The 19,571-nt window shown below is 40.6% G+C and overlaps 1 protein-coding gene across 2 annotated transcripts in view; it reads right to left on the reverse strand.

Moving 5' to 3' along the window:
- Positions 1 to 14,514, reverse strand: part of SLC25A21 (solute carrier family 25 member 21) — a 232,392-nt gene extending 217,878 nt beyond the window's left edge. For both annotated transcript variants that reach the window (XM_062495001.1, XM_062495000.1), the window contains exon 1: positions 14,394 to 14,514. In XM_062495001.1, the coding sequence (XP_062350985.1) occupies positions 14,394 to 14,460 (67 nt within the window). In that variant the 5' untranslated portion in view covers positions 14,461 to 14,514. The remainder of the gene's footprint in view (positions 1 to 14,393) is intronic.
- Between the last annotated feature and the right edge of the window lie 5,057 nt (positions 14,515 to 19,571).

Raw genomic sequence — 19,571 nt, forward strand, 5'->3', positions numbered from 1 at the left:
TAGAAAAAGCCAGATTTGCTGAACAGAAGCAAAGCAAAATAAACTTTACTTCAATTTAATGGAAACAGTCCTGGAAGGATATTAGGACTTCAGACCACTGCCAAGCTATATCCTTCAAAAAAGAGTGAAAAATCCCAAACATGTGCTGGACACCAAAAAATGGAAGGAAAATTGTTCTCAATCCATGTCCAGAAGACAGACTTCAGCCTCCAATTGGAAGCCAGCTGAAGATAACCAATATATAGCAGATTCAAATCCCAACAGAAAACATGAGAAATTGAACAAGTCACAGGTACTATAGAAAGAATAACTTCTAAGGCAACCACTGACAATTCCCTTACATTACAGTCTGAAAGTCTGAACTAGAAAGCAAAGACAAAGCAGCAATACTGTTAGTTAAGCATAAATAGGCTCAGACAGAAGACTGCTTAGGTTTTAGCTCACATCGTACAATAAAATCAGGAGAGGTGGAGTCCGTGAACTTGATGTCAGTGGAGACTACCTTTGCACACCAATTAGAAATGAAGTGTTTCTAGATACGCACTCCAGATCCTTTTGTAAAAGACCAGTGAAGCCTGGCCCAAAACACAATGGTGTCAATTGACTTAACATACCCAACTTGGGATAAGAGAAGTGAAACACTAAGAATTTTGTTTGAGAATGGAAGTTCTAGAACTGAACAGGAAACATACATTGAGAACACTGCAGTCATTAAAGGATGGGAAAAGATGCCCGTGGTACATCAGAACAGCTCTCCTCCTTTCCCACAGAAGTTTGAATTTGTTGGATGCAAAACTCTTGTACACAAGACTTAGGAGTTATGAATTTTCTAGGAGATTTATGGAGGTCTTCTGTGCATCATACAGCAGTTACTACCAAACATACTACATCTGAAGCAGGAGCACTTGACAGCAGGTTGCATATTCTAAAAGTACAAATTCAGTTTGCTAAATTTTTCAGCTACAATCTCTACATCCTGTTACAGAAATACTTTTTTCCCCAAAAGATATATACAGGGAATGTAGACTATAACAGAAATATAATTAATTAGCTATCACAAAAGCCATTTCCTCCAGAGGTATTTCTTTTAAATGACAGCAAGTTTTCCTACATTTTATCCTAATGTCCAAACACAAATGGGGATATTACTACAAGTCTTAAGCAAGATTTCATAGAGACATAACCTAATAGATTGTCTCAGATTTACAAGTAACTTTAAAAAATAGCATTTTTAATAAAGTTAGATTCAACAACTTGGGTGAGATGGATCTTTGGTAGTCAACTGGACATCAGCCAAGGCACTGCAATGCTTAGAAAGTTGTTACCTGACTTCTACTGGACACTTCAGAGAGTTCAAACCCACAGCCAGGAAAACAATTTGGCAACAAGCCCATTCCTTTATACATACAGGGAGTTGTCACCTGGAGTTAGTAGTGAGCATGTTCACATGCTGGACTTCACAGGATATCTGATACAGATCTAGGACAGTTCAGAAGAGATTCAGGGAGTGAAAAACTTCCACTGATTTCAGTGGAATTGGGATACTGATTAATCTCATGGTTCAGGTACCTACAGCTCCCCAAGAACTGACGGATAACAATTCCTCTGAAAGTACACATGAGAAGTTAATGTATTAAGAGTCCAGAAAGAAAAACAGTTAAAACTATTATTTTACTTTTCCTAAGACCACCAGAGCCACTTCATATACAGTTATACTCTCTCATGTTTGATCTGTACCACTAGGCAAAAAATAATTTCAAGATTCAAAGACCTGAGAAGATAGCAAGAATGAACAAAACAAGACAAAACAAGAAAAAAACAAAGAAAGAAAACACATATTGCCCCACCCCCCCCCACACACAAACAAACTAACAAAATACCACAACACCGAATGAAAAAAAAATCAAACTCTTGAAGAGGGAATTTGCTTGGTTCCTTGGTTTCTTGGGCTCAGCCACAGAAGATTAAAATTCTTTTCCTGGACTCAAATCACCTGGGTCTGTTCTGAATTGTTCAGTGAGCAAGAAGCACCCAGGTTTTGCTTACACAGAATGCAAGCAGCCCAAATCTTGCCCATAGTCAAAACTATTTATGCTATAAACTCAAATATTGAAATGTTTACAAAACAATTAGCAAACATATAAAGTATGTTCAATTTTTACAAACAGTTCAATCATCATACAAAATGTAATGCAGTGATTTATTTCTCTCTCTGAATTTAATCTCTTAACCAGAATAGAATGTGTAGTCTAAACAAAGACAAAGCAAACTAACCCTAATTCCAGTTGCAGTAGATAAGGTTTCAGCCCTATTGTTGAAAAGGAATTTGTAGAACATTGTCTCTCTCCAAGTTTTTCAATTCTTCACAGGTTTTAGGTTCTAGGTTCTAGGTGCAATTAGAGATTAATTAAAATGTAGGAAACAAAGATTTAGATGTCAACAAGATTTAGACTGAACAGAAAAGGCCCAGTTTAGGACTTAGCTGGTAATGATTGCGATATATCTCTACTTGACAGCAGTTTTTCTCCCAAGGATGTTATACTTATTCAGCACACAGAATGCAAACAATTAAGTCTGAATAACAGAGCAGTGTTTAGTCTTTAGGGTCCTTGCTACTTCCACAAAGGACTACAGGAAAGGAAAAAATAAAAATAAAATAATAGAAAGAGCACATTAAGGAAGTTAAAACCATCTTGTCCTCCTTGCTCCCAGGGTTTTTTTCCCTGTTTCTCTACAAGTTGCATAAAATTTTCATAGCATCCCAACAAAACTGTCTACTCTCCTTGCAGGTGTCTGTCTTGAGGCACCAGAGAGGACTAACCACTCCTGCAAATCAGCACACCAACTGAAGTCTTTACAGAAAATAATCAGGTAGCATAAGGTGATATAATTTGTGCATAATCAAGAAAAAAAAATAGTCAAATTTTGTATGTGTAAGTAATAATATACTACATGAGAAGTTAATGACTATTTAGACAGAACACCATTATTTTTTCCCATTCACTGAAAAACAGGCATTACAAAAAGGGAAAAGCCATTATGCAAGAATATGTAAGAATTACTACACAAGCATAAAAGTTTTTGAACAAGGTACTTCAGTCCTGTTCCAAGTGTTCACTCAAGGTCTGCAAGACTAAGTGACAAGTCCTACTCACAGTGTTAACGCATCAACTGATCAATATTTTTTCAATACTTTTTAAGAACATTTCTGAACTTAGAAAATCTGTGTGTAGACAAATCTAACCACAACACTGTAAAACTGTTTTATATGCGAAATTTTTACAATTTCATTCTATACTGCTGATATCTTCACACATCAACTGACAAGTGACATTTTCAGAAGATGTTTAAGGGCAATCTCCTCCAATTTTAAGACCACTTTTTGCTTCTTGGTAATCTTAAGAAGACACTTTTCCATTTATTTTACAGATTTATAATCTATATCCCAAATCTTAATTCAGGAAGAAAAGAGAAATATTTTCTGCTTACAGTAAATGGCATCACATAGGTACTACACATTAATTGATTAGGATTTCATAAGATCCATGCTATACAAAACAGTTACTGCCCATGGTTACTGTACATTCATCTAACAGCAAAAAGACAGAATGAAATCTCCTTTTTCAGGAACAGGATGAGATTTCCTTTCATTCTCTTTGTGAAACATATTTTTATGCCATTGTTGACCCAACATCCACTCCTACATGAAAGAAGAGGCTTCAAATACTGCAATTTCAGTTTTTCCCAGGAGAGGGCTACTCCAGTTCTAACCCAGTAGACCTTCAATGAGATTACAGAAAAACGCTGCATGTGCTGCCTAAACGTAACAAGGTCCACTCTGCATAAAATGCTTTTCAGCTCTGCTGCCCACATCAACCTTCCTAGTCACAAATGATAAAAAAGAATAAAAACTGCCGTCCTGCAGAAACGTTCTCGAGATCTGGCCAGAGGTTATTTTGCAGGCCAAGTGCTAACCATCTGAATAGTGTTTCTGTGTAACACTTGTATAAGTCCACAAAGTATCCCTGCATCTCTTAGTACAATATTTCAGTTGCGGTTAAAAATGGCAGTTCAGCAACCTTGCTTGTTTAACTAAACACAATAAAATCTAGTATATATAAACTTCAAAACACTGAAGATACTAATTCTTTTCATCTGTAAATCAATACCTTCTCAATAGTCAATATTGATCCTTATGATGATGAAATATTGAGACTTTTCAAAATGTTGTTTACTATCACATATGAAGTCTTTATAGTCACCCACACTATAAAGTGCATTAGGTGCATCTTGAGAAGCTTTTACTTGTTCAAAACCAGAAAGTAGTAAAAACATTTGCAGCTGTTATGCCCTATGATGCAGTCTTCAACTGATGCTACATTTTAAGGTCTACCATAATCTTTATCAAGTTTTGGGGCAGCTATAAATGGCCTGGTAAATTTGGTTTTGAAATCAATGAACTTTTAAAGAAATCTGTTTCCCATTTAGCTCTGCAAAAAGACACAATATTTTCATTTGTAAACATGCTGTTTTATAATCAAACATTTTCTGCTTTTTGACAGTTGCCTGAAATAAAATCTACTGAACTCTAATAATTTACTTTAAAAATAAAGCAGTACCTTTTCAACATAAATCTTTCAATACTTTCTGCACTGCTCCACAATCTAACATATATGGAAAGATTTTAAGGAAAATTTAATTGAGTGTCCAAATATAACTTTACTTTAAACATTAGGTCATCTAAACATCTGTCTCAAATATATCCCTAGGGATTTAAATCAAAAGTCTACTAAACATGTACAATCATTTTGAAAATAAATAACAGAACAAATTTAGTCTTGATTATGATTATCATGCTTTTTAAAAGGAAACATTTATTCTAATAAGAAAAGTCTGAACTAATTTAAACTTCATGGACATTAACTTAGAAGAGTTTCATACTCTAAATAAGACATTTCATTTCATCTAGTCTCTAATAACATTCATGGGTTTGTATCTGCAGAAAGCCTACATGTTTTCTTCCTCACTTTTAGAAATGCCTAATCAATAAGCTTTGATCATATTAAAAAGTGAAATTTTTCAGAAAGGAGAAAAATTTGCTAAAAAAATCAACAGAAAATATTTATGTCTTTTCTTTTTGTCATCTGGGATGGCCATCATCATACTTCACAATAAGGAAGAATATGCCAGTCAAAGCATGTAGCATATTGATACTTATTTTCTTCACTTCTTAGAAAAAAACACAATAAAGAGTGTTTTAAGCAAGGAATGTCTCATTACCCAGTCAGCATTACAGTTTTGCCTTCTAAAATTTTTACTAAGAGGTATAATAAATAAGTGGCAGCCATGTTCCCCCTGCTTAATGCAACCGCTCCAATCCCCTTCAGAATCCTAATCCCATTTAGGAGAGAATTAAGCACTTGTCTGCAAACACAATACTTTCTTAAAAGTCCCATTTGCTTTGGCTCCGCAATAACTAGAGCCTCAGAGATGAATGAAAAGCAGAACTGTGAAGATTCTCAAAGCTCTCATATTCTTCCAGGAGTCTTTTACTCTCAGAATATCGCCCATTCCTCTACATAACTACTCTTTTTGATGAAGCACTGATCCCAGGATGAACTAGTATAGCAACCCAGAGACAACAGAAGCTACCAAGAATATGATGACAGAAGCACCTAAAATGGGCTCCAAACACGATGTTTTGAATGTTCAGCATGAACAAAGCAAGCACTCTTACTTTTCACACTATTATAAAATTCGGACAAATTTAGGGCGTACACACAAGATTGTGCTGCCACTGATCAGCATCAACAATAACATAATGTCTTAGAAAATAAATTTTTCTAAAAACCTATAAGCACCCTGACACTTTGTTTTCTACTTGCTATGGAGCTCTGTTGTGCACATGTGTACACCACCACAGACAAGGCAGCATTGCAAACCTGCCTGCAGAGAACGTGCAACCAACATGTAACCAACCTAAAAACCCCCAGTGTATCATCACAAATCTCAAGCATTCATAACTTCATGGCTCAGATCCAAAAATTCATCTAAAGATCAGGAGCATTATCTTTACTGTTTGGTTCTTAAAACATCTACAGTTCATCATTTCAAGTTTTAATGCCAAAACACTGAGGATAAGATTTGATTTTAAACTGAAATTATAGCCAAACTTTCAAATTCAGAAATTAATTGCATAGCTCTACAAGCTGGAAGAGACATCAAATATAATGGAATCCAAAATGAAGAGTTAAATTTTATTTCTGTGTCTCTGATTATGGCAGTTAGAACCTTTTTTTTTTTCTTTCAACATGCCCTTCATGTTTTACCAAGTTCAGTATGTTATCTGGAGCCAGCCAACAAAACAAAGTTGAGTGATATTTGCTACACATTCAAAATATATATTGATTTTGAAAATCAACTGCCTAACTAAATATTAAGAAACAAGTGTTAGTAATAGAAAAACAAGTAAACCTTAACCCTGTTGCAAAGCCACTCAGAATTGGCTCTAAGAGGAAGTGAAATAAACAGTACAAAGAGTTTTCTAAAACTGAAAGGGCTACTAAAACTCTCATTTGCTTTTGGGAGTGTTGCTGTTTGGGGGCACCAGCCACACATCTGCATACTTCAGTACAGTAAAAACAGTAAAAAGTCCAGGAAACTTGGATAACACACTGAACTGGGAAATGATTCATTGACTAAAGACTAAAAGATGACCCATAAATTGTTTTTCCTGACAAAAACTGATGGATTGAAAATGATCCAGAGGGAAAACAAAAGCAGCTGTTAACAGTGCAGTTCAGTAATTGAAAAACAGATCTAAAAGCCAATTGCTCCTGCATTTCCTTCCCCACTGTATGGGTGGGACTTTTCAACAATATTCAGAGTCTCGCAGTTATTTTCTCATCAGAAAACCACCACTGTAGAGAACTGAAACATTAATTACCTGCTTCAGATGTTGGTGCAATGATATCTAATTGTAATGATTCCCCAGGAGAAGACATGCTCCAGAAAAAATGGCAGGCACCCTGTAACTACTTTACTTTCAACACACCCAAGACAGTTGACCTGTAGTATAGCTTTTCTGCATAGAAAATTCTATCTTAAGATGGCTGATATTTAATTCTTTCTTGCACAAATAATAATTAGACAACAGAGAGTGAAAGTTTCATATTATAAAAAACAATATTGATTTACTTTACCAAACAACAGGACCGGTGCTGGTTTCCACAGGAAGCAAGTATCAATTCATCTCCTCCAAGGGGAAAAAATGTAATTGTATGTTTTCAAGTCCAGTTGAAGAAAAGCCCATTTAAGGCCTTTATAATCAAGACTGAGATACTTGAAAATACTTAGAGGCATCCCTATTATACATTCATTGCAATACCGATTTTCAAAACTTCCAGTTCCAGGAGTCACATCACTATCTGATAAAAGGGTTTTTTTCTCCCCCATGTTTTTACCCCTTTTAGTTCTTTTCGTTCATACTAACCCTAATCATAACACTTAAACAATCTGAAAAGGTCGATATAATCATTTTCCAGAGAGAATTTCAATCTCATGACAGACGAGTTCCTCCAACCTCAGGAGTATGATTTTGAGTGTCTCCCACTCTGCTAGCTTGAAATGGAAAAGCAGCAAGCATAAAGAAAGAATGTTTATATGCATAAGGACATCCAAGGTAATGTCACAGAAACTAAGCTACAGTTAAAGGAAAATTTGTAATATCATCACTTAACTGGGAAATTGCCAGATGTTATGTACACAAATAACCAGAATCGGTTTTAATTTTCTCTTCTAGAACACTGTCACAGAAAACACATCTACTGCTATCAAAAGTCATGCTTTATCATGCATATATGTTAGAATTTTGTTCTTGCTGTACAACTTTTTGTTACAACAATTTAACATGGATTTTAATATGTACATCAGTCACTAAGCACAACTGATGAAACAATAAACAGTAAAGAAAATTTTTTTCTTTATGCCAATAGAATCTTGGCTCACTGAAGCTGTAACAGATCCAGAATTGCCTCTGCAGACAAAGCATTTTGTGCTTACAAATTTTACAACAGGCGTGTTCCAGTATTAATTATTTTGACTACCTACATGCTTTTACATGTATAACTATTCCACAATATTATTTAACTTTAAAATCTGACAACGAAATTTTATAGCTTCTTTTGAAGTGTGTATGTTTAAGCTTTTATGCTCTGCTGTAGGTCTCATGCCTGCAAATACTTGAAGGAAATTAACAGAGGCTTACAGAAGTGTGTATGTAACACAGCAATCTTTACTTTGGTTATAGATTGGCACTGAGAGCTTGATGACATTTCTGCAATATTGCAGAAATTCTATGCTCAAATTAAAATAACCAAGACTCAAATTTCTCACTGTGGAAATCAGTATCTATTTACATATTGATTATACTAGATTGATTACACTAATATATGCTGAATTTTTTATTTATAAATGGAATATTAGCATTACTACCATCTACTGACCTCTACCCTTGATACATCACCACTTACAATTCTTGTGGTTAATTCAATGACAGTTAAATTCAGTGCCATTGATTGTGCAGTGCACATATGAAATCAGCATTTATTGATCATTATTCATTTGACATCCTTAAGCTTTTATTTTCCATATTATCATTCAAAATTACATATGCATATCTTCTTATATGCAACAGCTTCAACATAGATGTTTATAGCTCTGCCACATAGTTAAAAAATAAAACAAAACCATTAGGATCTTAGATTAGCAGTATAGCACTGCCATCGTGTGGGCAATAGATCGAATGAGTGCAAATAACTTTACTCCCTTTTGTGGGTGAGAAGTTGGTCGTTTTAACAGGTTTGGGTTTTTTGTAGAGAGCAGGAGATAAGGGGTGAGGTCTTCTCAGAAAACTCTTGTTACTCTAAAAGAACAATAGAAAATTGATAACCTTTCTGAAAACCTTCAGGCTTACCATACACACAACATCTGAAGCTAAGTGCCTTATTACACCCATAGAGGATTCTGTGCACAAAATGTTTGGTCCCCATTGGCTAACATTCCAGAATGAATAAAGCTCAGCCAACTTCTCCATTTTCCCAGTGTATCCTATTTGGAACAAAGACACATTTGGAATTATGAGATTGCTGCAGGACTCTCAAACCAAGTGAGTACCAGACCAAGTCTGGTATTTAATCCCCAGGTTCAACAAGCAGTCTGGTAAGAGCTGTATCTGTGTCCACAGACCCAAAAATTCTTCTTCAGGGTGCCAATTTCTACAGAAACTATTAAGCATACTATAGGCATCACAACCTGTAATATGTTAGAAATTATTAAAATTCTTAGTTTGTTACTGTCACTGTTACATAAACATGTAAATTTTACTTCATACCTTAGCCCCCATATAAAAGCTATTGCATTAAAAAAAAAAAATCCTCAAACATCACTTGAAACACATTTAAGAGCTCCAAGGCTGTTCATGAGTCGCTAGTGGACTGCAATGACTCAATCTAACAGATCAGCTCACTCTAAACACTCCCTGGACAGAGCCAGAGAGTTGAGGTCAATGGCTCTGTGCCTAAGTGGAGGCCAGTGATGCGTGCCATCCCTCAAGGCTCTGTCTTGGGACCAGCACTCTTCAGTGGCTTCATCACAGACAGTGAGACTTCAGCACACATGCAGATGACATGAAGCTAATTTTCCTGCTGTTTCAAGTGCTTCACGTGCGTCTATCATGCTCCCTCTCCCATTCACAGGGACCAAATCACCTAAGGTGTTTCACAGAGTATGCTGGCTACATACTTTGTCATGACTTTTGTCTGCCTAACTCCTCTTGCTACAGGAAGACTAAACACTGGTTTTAACACTGTATTTGCATTTGACAGTCTTAGTTTGACAAGTGGCCTTCCTGCTTATAGAGCTAGTTGAAAGAAGTTGCTGCTATCCAGGTTAATCAACATTGTCTACTCCTGAAATAAAACACCTCTCAAGAGAGAAGGTTTGGACTTCCAAAGGAGCTTAAGAGAATTAGACTCCCAAATCCTATTAGGTTTCAACGCAGCTGGAAACCTAACACCTTAAAAAAAGAAAAAAATTTAAAAAGATATAAAAAAATTGAAGCTGACAAGCACAGAGAGGAAGAAACCCTGCCATTTAATGAAAATATGAAGGGGGGGAGGGGAGAAAGATCAGCCTGAATTATCCCTATTAAGTAATTATTTTATTTTAAAGTTCATTTTGTTCTAACTTTTCCATATTCATTTTACAGTAATTAATTTTGCAGTTCATTTATTAAATGGAATTAGGCAAGGAGACACACCAAATCTTCGGCAGAAAAGTACTTAAAGATTGGTTAAATATTAAAGATCAGAAAAATATGTCATCTTTGTATTTATCACATATTAAATATATTAAATAAATTCTTCAAAATTTTAACTTCCAAAATTTAGAATATTTATAGGTTATCTGTACACGTATGGAAGAAAGACAGGTGATCATACAGTTAAAAAAGTAAGTAAGTTAATAATAACAAATTAATAATAAATTAATTAAATTTTATTTATGTTATCTGTGGTTTTAGCTAATTGTTTCCATCTGCAGTGTTTTGTTATTAAAAAACATGAACACACCTCTATCAAGTAGAAGCATCCTAAAACCTTCAGGGTAACTATATCCACCCACCTGCCTTCACTGTGCCAAGGGTATCTGTGCAATTGTTTATGACATTTGCACTTCATCATTCAAACTGACTCAACATTCTGTTACAAGGATGTCTTGCCAAATTAATCTGGGTATCACATAACATACTTTGCACTATTCAGTTCCCCTCTGTGAGGAAAGAAATATCCATTGTTTTAATTTCTGCCTTTTCCATACAGGCAGGAAAAACAAGGATGTTTTTTAATCTTTGTGTTTTAGAGAAACAATTATTTTTGTGATTTGAACCCTGCATTGACTGGGCTTCTCAAATAACTTGTTGAAGAATTGCTATAAATCTAGGGAAGTCAGAGGCTCCCAAGTTGATCTTTTCACAGTGATCCTTACAGTTTAGAGTTGATTTTCTGTTTAATTTTTTGCTATAAATTCCACACATGCCTTAGCTTACTAATTAACCACTAGAGAAAAGGAGTATGCCTGCAGCTCCCTGTACTAGAAGGGCCTGAACTCACTAATGAAGTGTACCAATTACATTTCAATCAAAGTCCTTTCCCTCACAATTGTCATACACACAGGCAAACAAACTAAACAAAGTATTTGGAATTATGCTATTAACCTTCATTGAGGAATCTGAAAGATGGGAGCAAACAATGCCAGCAGAAGAAACATTAAGCGTAAGACTAGGACTTTGTTCATATTTAAAATTTCATTCACTCTCAGGAAGCTGAGCTTTCCATTTCACATGAAGTCAGATTACAAGCCGCATGAAAGCAAACCCATCCCTTGCCACAGACAAAGTATGCCTGACATCTGTCATGCTTGACTTTTACAGTTCAATTACAGCAGAGAGCTGTTCAAGGTCTCTGACAGCCAACGGTATGCTTATATATTTTCTCTTAAAACACTGAATACTTTCCTTTCTCCTTCCAGCATGCCAGTATCTTCCATTTTATCTAGTCTACCCCTGTAGACTAGGGGTCATGCTTGATTTCTTTCCTTCTTTCTCTTCCCCTGTCTTTATTAAAGTCCATGAACAAGTCCTGGCATCTTCCATGAAGCGCCAAAAAATCCTTTTCTTCCTGTTCTGCCAATTTAGTCTTATCTCTAATAATTTTCCACTCAACCTAGCAGAATCACTTCTTATCAGATCTTTTTGCATCAGACATGCAGATACTAAATAACCTCTCACTTTACTTATGCAGGCAATATTTCTCACCGTTCAATTACAACTATTGAGCTGTGCCATTCTTTCCCAACCATCTCAGTATCCTACCATTGCTTTCACAGAGTCCAAATCACAGTATCTTTCTTAGAAACCAGCTTAACTAAGAAAAGGTTATGCTTGTTTGCGGTTTTGTTTGTTTTGGTTTGGTTTTCTGTTTGTTTGTTGTGTTTCCTGTTTTTTTGGCTTTGGTGCTTTTTTTTATTTGTTTTGGGGTTTTTTGTGGCTTTTTTGTTTGTTTTTTTGGGGGGGGCGGGTTTTTTTGGTTGTTTGGTGGGTTTTTTTAGTTGGTTGATTTTGTTTCTTTCTAAACACCAGGCTGTGGTACAGACAGTGAACTGACCCTAGGATGTCTGTGGCATTCTCTTGAGGCCATGAAACAGAACAAAACACCCGCAAGAGTCCTACGTCCTTCTGCACAGACAGCCAAAAGCAATATAGGGTGGTCAAAGTAATATTGGGAAACTAAGGTCAGGAAACAAACTCAATCATTTTCTCCTTGCTTCCACCTTTTCCATGTTGGAGCTACACTTGCCTAAGAAATTTAACCTTTAGACTGAAAACCTCGGAACTCCAGCCTTTTTCTTCCACTTTCTCTATAAATTAGCAGGCAAAAACATCACTGAGTTTTAAGCACCTGTCAAGCAAGTTTTCACGTTTCACCCATTTCCCTCTCACGTACCTTAGAGCTACCATTTGAAGCACACATCTAAAAAGCCCCTGGTACAATTTTAGTGTTGTTCAGACTTTAACAACCATCATTACTGCTTTATTTCAAAACCAATTAATAGAAATTTCTGCACAAATTTAAGGCTAGTGATGCAGCTAAAGAAGGTTGCAAGCATCTTTAACGTTATGCCTCTGGACTAGATACAACAGGCCTCACATTTTACTTTTTTAAAAAAGTGTTGCAAGCAGATCAGTTGTCTCCTTGAAAATTCTTTAACCCTAATACTGATGCCTACCAGATTACCAAATATTTTTCATTTATCTAAATGACAGTTTTCTTTCTGTTGTGTTAGGCAATCTGCTCTTCCACAAAGAGAGCCTGTAACAAAAATAGGCTCCTGCCAGAAGCTGGTAACATAGTGCACTAGATCAATATGAATCCCTAAGGCACAGGCCTTCGTGTTTACCTGCTAAGCACAAATAAATCTGTCATCTTGCGAAACACCTCAGTACCCCTTCAGGTATGAAGGGTTTTCAACAGTCTAGGACAGAATAAACCTTTCCATTCTCTCCTATAGGAAGACAGGTGTGGTAGCAAGCAGAATCCAAAAAACTTTTAGAATTTTGAAGGCTGCAGAAAAGCTTCATGAACAGTCATACAATACACTGGAAGGGCTAGGACAGCAGTCATACAATACACTGGGACAGCAGACTTCTCCACTTCTACTATGACATCTCTCACTGTCAAAGGAGAAGGTTGAAAACAAAGTGCATACAGAGTCACTAGGATGAAAAGAAAGTGCTCAAATGAGTGTTGGTGGCAGGAATGAATAGAAGTGGATTTAGAGGTATCAGGGGAATAAGAGGGAATGGAAGACCAGCTCACATGTAGTGTCATGGCCACAGAAGTCTCAATCACAGAAGAATTTTTCTTGCCCACATTACACTGAAGCATTACGTAAGACACAGCAATACTACCATGTAGCTCTTCTCTTTCATGTAAAATATGACACACAGCATTTAGACCTCAGAAGAGACACTAAGGAACACTTAAAAACACAGTACATAGTTGAAATATTAACAGGATTTACATATACAGACTGAAAGAGCAGGATATGATGTTAAAACCCCTACACTGCAGGCTGATTTAAGTATTTCAGTTTCACTGGGATTTAGATAGGAAATCTGAAGAAACTGACCAGCAATGCTCTCACTTCTAAACAGACGTGTACGATTTTGACATTTGCAGTTTGCTGTACAAATAGACCACACATGAACTAGTAACGTCGACATTCCCGCAAGTATTTTTAAAACCCCACAGAAACGCATGTCCACTGTAGCCCTGCACTGGCTTCTCTGTAACTCAGCGACGAAGAGTGCCACGGGGAAAGCGCCTGTGCAGGGCAGCCGCGTTTTCCGTCCCGTATCCCGGCGGCGGAGGCGGGTCCCCGCCGTGCACTCCTGGAGCGCGGCTCCAGCCCTCGGGGCCGGCCGTGCCGCAGAGCCGCGCACGGGGACACCGCCGGCTGCTGCCGTTGAAGGGGCCCGCCCGCCACTCTTATCGCCCGATGGGCTGCCGGGCGTGTGTGGCGCAGATACGCCGCGGAGCCAGGGAGCACCCTTCATCCCCCTGCCCCACCGGCGGGCCGAGCACCGTACTAGAAGTTACCCCGGGACCCCCGGGCTCGGGTCGCCTCCGGGCCCGCCCGCGCCGCCCGGCGGGGGAGGAGCCGCCGCCGCGCCGCTTCGTTCCCCGCCGCCCGAGCAGCGCGGGTGCCTCAAGTTGGCGGAGAGCCGGCGGGGGACGGGCAGACCCTTCCCGCCAACGAGGAACGCGCCCACTCACCCGCCGAGCCTCCGGCGACGACTTGGTGAGAGGCCTCCTGCAGGAAGCCCCGGGGCTGCCGAGCCATCCTTGCCCGCGCCGCGGCGGCGACGAGAGGCAGCTGGCGCCTGGAGAGCGGCTGCCGAGCCGGGGCCGAGTCCGCGCTGGGCGGGTGGGGAAGAGCCTGGGGGACCGCGGTTATCTGAGGGCGGGAGGGGGGGCCGCGAACGCCGGGGGCGGTGGCGCCGGGCTGCGCGGCCCCGCGGCGGCCTTTGGCAGCCGGCCCCGGGCAGAGGGCGGCCCCGGGCAGCGCACGGGCTCGCAGCTACTGGCGTCGCTTCCAGCCGGGAAAGCGGCAGCGTCTCTCTCCTAGGGCAGAGCCGGGACGGCCGGCGCTGCTATCGCCCAAGGCTGGGGCGGGGAGCGAGGCTGTGGCACTGACGGCGAGTCGGCGGGGCAGGCCGCGGTGGCCTGCTCGGGCCCGGGCCCGGGCCGCACACTCTCGCCTCGGGGCTGGTGCTATACAGCGCGCATCCTGCTCTCGCACCCCTTCTAACACCCGCACATTCTCTGCTGCTCGGCTTCTAGGAAGGGTCTGTGGTGCCGCTGGGCTCACAGGCTGTCTTTTAAAAGACTACTGTCCTTTTAGAATCTTTAGTCTAAAGGTTGGCTCCAGCTCTTCGATGTTCAAAGGACACGGGTATTTTGTCACTTGGAGAGTAGCTATTACATGTGTTACACGGACCTGTTGGCCCATCTGAGTAAACAATACGGAGACAGGGCACGGGCTGGAAGTGGTGGGGCATAGCGCCATTGCCGACAGCCCCCAGCACTGCTTTCGGCAAGGCCGACCTCTGCTTTTCCAGAATGTGCCAGGGTACAACGTGAGGGACAGCGTGGGCTCATCCCAGAGGTAACACCACTGAAGGACATGCCAGTTCCTAGGGGTATTCTGATACATTAATTTCCAGAGTGCGAGTGTTTTGTGATAGTTAGCCGCAAATGTTGCTAGCTGACTAAAGGTTCCAAGCTTGAAAGGAAATGTAGCCTTTTATAAAGTAGAACAAAGATTCGAGAAAAACGGTGGGTTTATTGCTACTGAAAAGGATAGGAACACAGGAAATACAGAGAGAAGTATTAAGTGATAAAAGATCAAGACCCTAATTGCAAAGAGGAATAATAGTCAGGTATAGCATTCAGTTCTATAACTTTAATGCATCAGCAAATAAACAATAACATGGATTTTTGATCTATGTAGGAGCTGAGTGCAGATTGTTGTGGGAATACAGAATAACTCCCTTAAATTAATAAACCTTGACTATGCTGACCTTTAAGTAATTAAAATCTCAAGTTCAATGTTTCATTAGCATTTGCCTTGGTTCCCTTGGTTTGTCTCCTTGAGACTGCTGTTCAATAAAAACTCCTGGATGATCAAGTCTCCAGTGTTCGCTATCATTAAAAAGCAGATGCTGAAGCATCACCACTTTTTTGTTCCAGAGACGTCTCCCTGGGCAATGTTCCCTTGGGTACAAATAGCTAATCTAGTATTAAGGCGGACTTTGCTACAGTATTTCGACAGCAAAGAGAATTTGGAGCTGGAGCTGATCGGAGGGTGCACAAAACTGGTCAGATAGATTTATTTTCTGCAGAAGGTGTCCCTATATCAAAGATGAGATTTACATGAAGAAACTGAAAGGTAACGGTCAGAGTGCATGTAAGTTACATAGATGTTCACGCAGTACCATAAAACCTGGTCCTTAAATAAAATAAAACAACCTCTGCTGTTGTTAGGAAACTATGAAAGTTGTTTCACAGTATTCAAACTCCAAATCCATGCCCCCTAATTCAATTCCCCAACTGGAAATCTCATATGTGGCACGTCTCCCTTATTTTCCATCCGCACCTCCCTCCTCTCCCACAAAGGGGCAACCTTCCCAACGTGCAAGTTTCCTAAAGCATATCAGGCTTTATCCTATTTCCATATGGCCTCTTCCCAAACCAGTACATGACCGCCACTCCATTCTTTTCCTCGATATCCCTGGCAGGGCCTGTCTCTTTGTGGCTACTGCGTCCATCCTGGGCAGCACCCCCAGCGCTAACACTCCGAGAAGGAATCCACAACTGGCTGTGCGGGGCCAGGAGGGGCAGCAGGCACCCCAAAGCAGCGCTCCGCCCGCCGCTGCCCCGGTCCCGGTCCCGGTCCCGCCCGCACCCCGGTCCCACCCTGGCCCCGCCCCCGGGCCGCGGCCCCGCCGCTGCGCGCTCCCGAGGGCGGCGGGTGCGCGCGCCCCTCCCCCGTCCGCCCGCGGCTTTGTTGCGGCGGCGGCGGCGGGGCCGGAGCGCGCAGGTAACGGGGCCGCGGGGCCGGGTCGGGGCCGTCCCGCGGCGCTCGGGTTGGAACTCGCCCCATCCTCTGCGGCGGGGCTGGGCGGCGGCGGCGCGTCCCGCCGAGGCTGAGTTAGGTCGGGCCGCTCTGCCCTCAGCGCCTCCCCGCGGGCAAGCGGCCCTGCCCGGCCTCCTCCGCCGGGCCCGTGCGCCACCGACCGCCTGCGTGTGCAGCCCCTTGGCTGGGTTAATGTGACCTCCCGGTGGCCGCCGGGCCACCCGGCTTAGCGCCCGCTCCGCAGGTGCAGATAGGGGAAGCAAGTTTCCCGAGCGGGGATGCGCGATTTGGAGCGGGGAGGGAAAGGATGGAGGGACTGCCGTCTGCCGGGAGGGGGGCAGCCCTGGGATGGGAGCCGGGACAGCCCGAGATGAAACCTGCCCCGAACATATTCGGGAGGGTGCTGGTTCTTCAGTGTCAGACGAAAACAAACTGTGGAAGATACTCGGCACTGTAGTAATGCATTAAAAAAGAAGGAAAAAAATCGCACCAAAAGAACTTGCCAAAATAAAGTTTGTGGGGTGTTTTGCATATATACGACTTAAGCTGCTTAGGAAATCCCAATGAGCTGTGTACCGCAGCTCTTGTTGTAATTCCTGTTATTCAGAGTTCTTGATGATGATGTGAGGGTCTATTTCTTTTGAGGAAAAAGGCTATGGTATCTCACTGTGAACTGTTTGGGCAAAAAATATTCAGTAAATGTGCCGAAAGAACTGTTTTACCCGAGACAACACATCCTCAGGTACTTGTCCGTGGAAAAACTACATCTGGGTCTAGGTGCAGCTTCGGGGGGTTGAGGTGATTGGAGTTGGGTTGCTGTAGGAGTTTGTTCAGCCCGAGTTTGGGAATTCAGAGTGCCCTGCAGGACTGCAGTGGCTTTTGATTATTCCAGGAAGTTCTCGCTACAGTTAGAACAGTCTTAAATTGCAATGCTTTAGCTGTAGTCGAAAAAGCGGTTAACCACAGCAATGTGCTTTCTGGCTCAGAAGATCTCAGAGGTACAAATCTTGGAGGTTCTAGATCTACGGGTTTTAGGGAAGTGCGACAATGCTTGCCTTGTTCTTGTACCTGTCCTTGTGCATCCATACTTGACCAATTCTGTTCTGGGAATGTACAATCTGGTTTATCTTGAAACCACTTGTTTTAGATTATTTGTTTATTTAAATATGTTATGACACTAACTTATAAATCTCATGAGCTTTAACAAGAGTTAAAACTGTCATGCCAGTTAAATATTCTGCTTATGTTTTATTTTATTTTGCTGTTTAGTACCCAGAATGTTGTCATTCATGACAAGGTTCTTCAGCTGTGTGAGACAGCTATGTATACCAGTGAGATGCCACCAGTTTGATGGCTATGAGCTCTTCTGCCCTGTCACTGGTAAAAGGATTAGCACTGACTTCAGGATCTTGAAAGTGACAAACTTGTCTTGCCTGTAGAGCTAAGAAGAAATTACTGCAATTCCGGTTGCACTATGACAAGTGAAGAGAGGGACTGGGAGGTGAAATTACGTATAGGATTTAAGAAGGTAGGGACAGTTGCCGCTACTAGTTTCTGTAGGTATTACAGGTTTTCTTGCAATGATTCTGCAAGTTCCTTGGAGTATGATTCCAACTACAGTTTGTAATGGAGACTGCTGCCCAGTAGTAGTGGGTAACAAATTCAATTTTAAAAATCTCTTCCCCAGTTTTCACATGATAACTAATTACATTTGTTGTCTTTTTGTTTGTTTGCTTGCTTTGTTTCTGGATTTACTTCATTTCTCTTTTAGTTATTAGTTTTCCTGTTTTGGAAAAGCAGATGTTACTTCTCTTCACATTCTGTTGATCTATCTCAGTGTTTGTTAGAAGTCATTCTAGATGCTGCTAAATTAGAAATGCATTATCATGGTGTTAAATTCTTTCCCTGACCTGTAAGAAGCAAAACAAAGTTTTGTTTTGGGCTTAGTATTTCTCTTGCAGCAAGACAAATCCAACACACTGAATTACTGGCAGAAATAGTATGGTGCCAATGCCACATGACCCATGTGTAGCTTTTTGCAGTTCATGGGGGTTTTAGTTTCTGAGAGTGCCTAGGTTAGTAAAAAAGTAAGGGAGTTTACGGATCTTGCTAGAAGGTTTTTGGGGAGAAGAGAAAATACATGTTTAAATAATCCTCTGTGGAAAGAATCAACAAATTATTCATTAGAATTTAAAGCAAGAAGATACACGTGGGCTGAGGGTAAAGGGGAAGAACATCCTGCCTATAGATCACAGTTTGGTGTAAAATTAGGTACGAACTTGAGTGATATCCTAATGGATCTTTATGCTACCTACTTTTTAGTCTGCCCAACATAGGGCAGAACAGATGTTGCGTGTTGATGGCAGTGAAATGCTATAGTGCAGTGGTTTCAAGCTATGAATTTGTGATCTGACTGGATGCTCACTTTAGTGCAGAGGCTTCTTCTCACTTTTACATTTGTTATCCTATGTGGGCAAGTAATGTTTTGAAATTTACCTTTGAAACAACCAACCAACCCTTCTGGGCTGCCCACTATTGACAGATTTAACTACAAGTTAATGTTGCAACTGACAGATATTCTTGTAAGTATGATTGCTGCCTTTTTCCCTTGAAAATGGTTTTGAAGGAGTAAGAGAAACAGTATTGAACCTTTATTTGCAGAACAGATACAGCTATGGAAAGAACCATACCATGAGTGTAATTTACCAGGAGTGTAAATACTCAGTTGTTAAGATGATTCTCTGCTGCTTTCAGCCACCAGTTTTTTAAGTGACAGGATGCTTGGCATGCTCCCTGCTAGCTTTGTGAGGAAGCTC

This window comes from Cinclus cinclus, chromosome 6 (genome assembly GCF_963662255.1).
Source record: "Cinclus cinclus chromosome 6, bCinCin1.1, whole genome shotgun sequence".
NCBI lineage: Eukaryota > Metazoa > Chordata > Aves > Passeriformes > Cinclidae > Cinclus > Cinclus cinclus.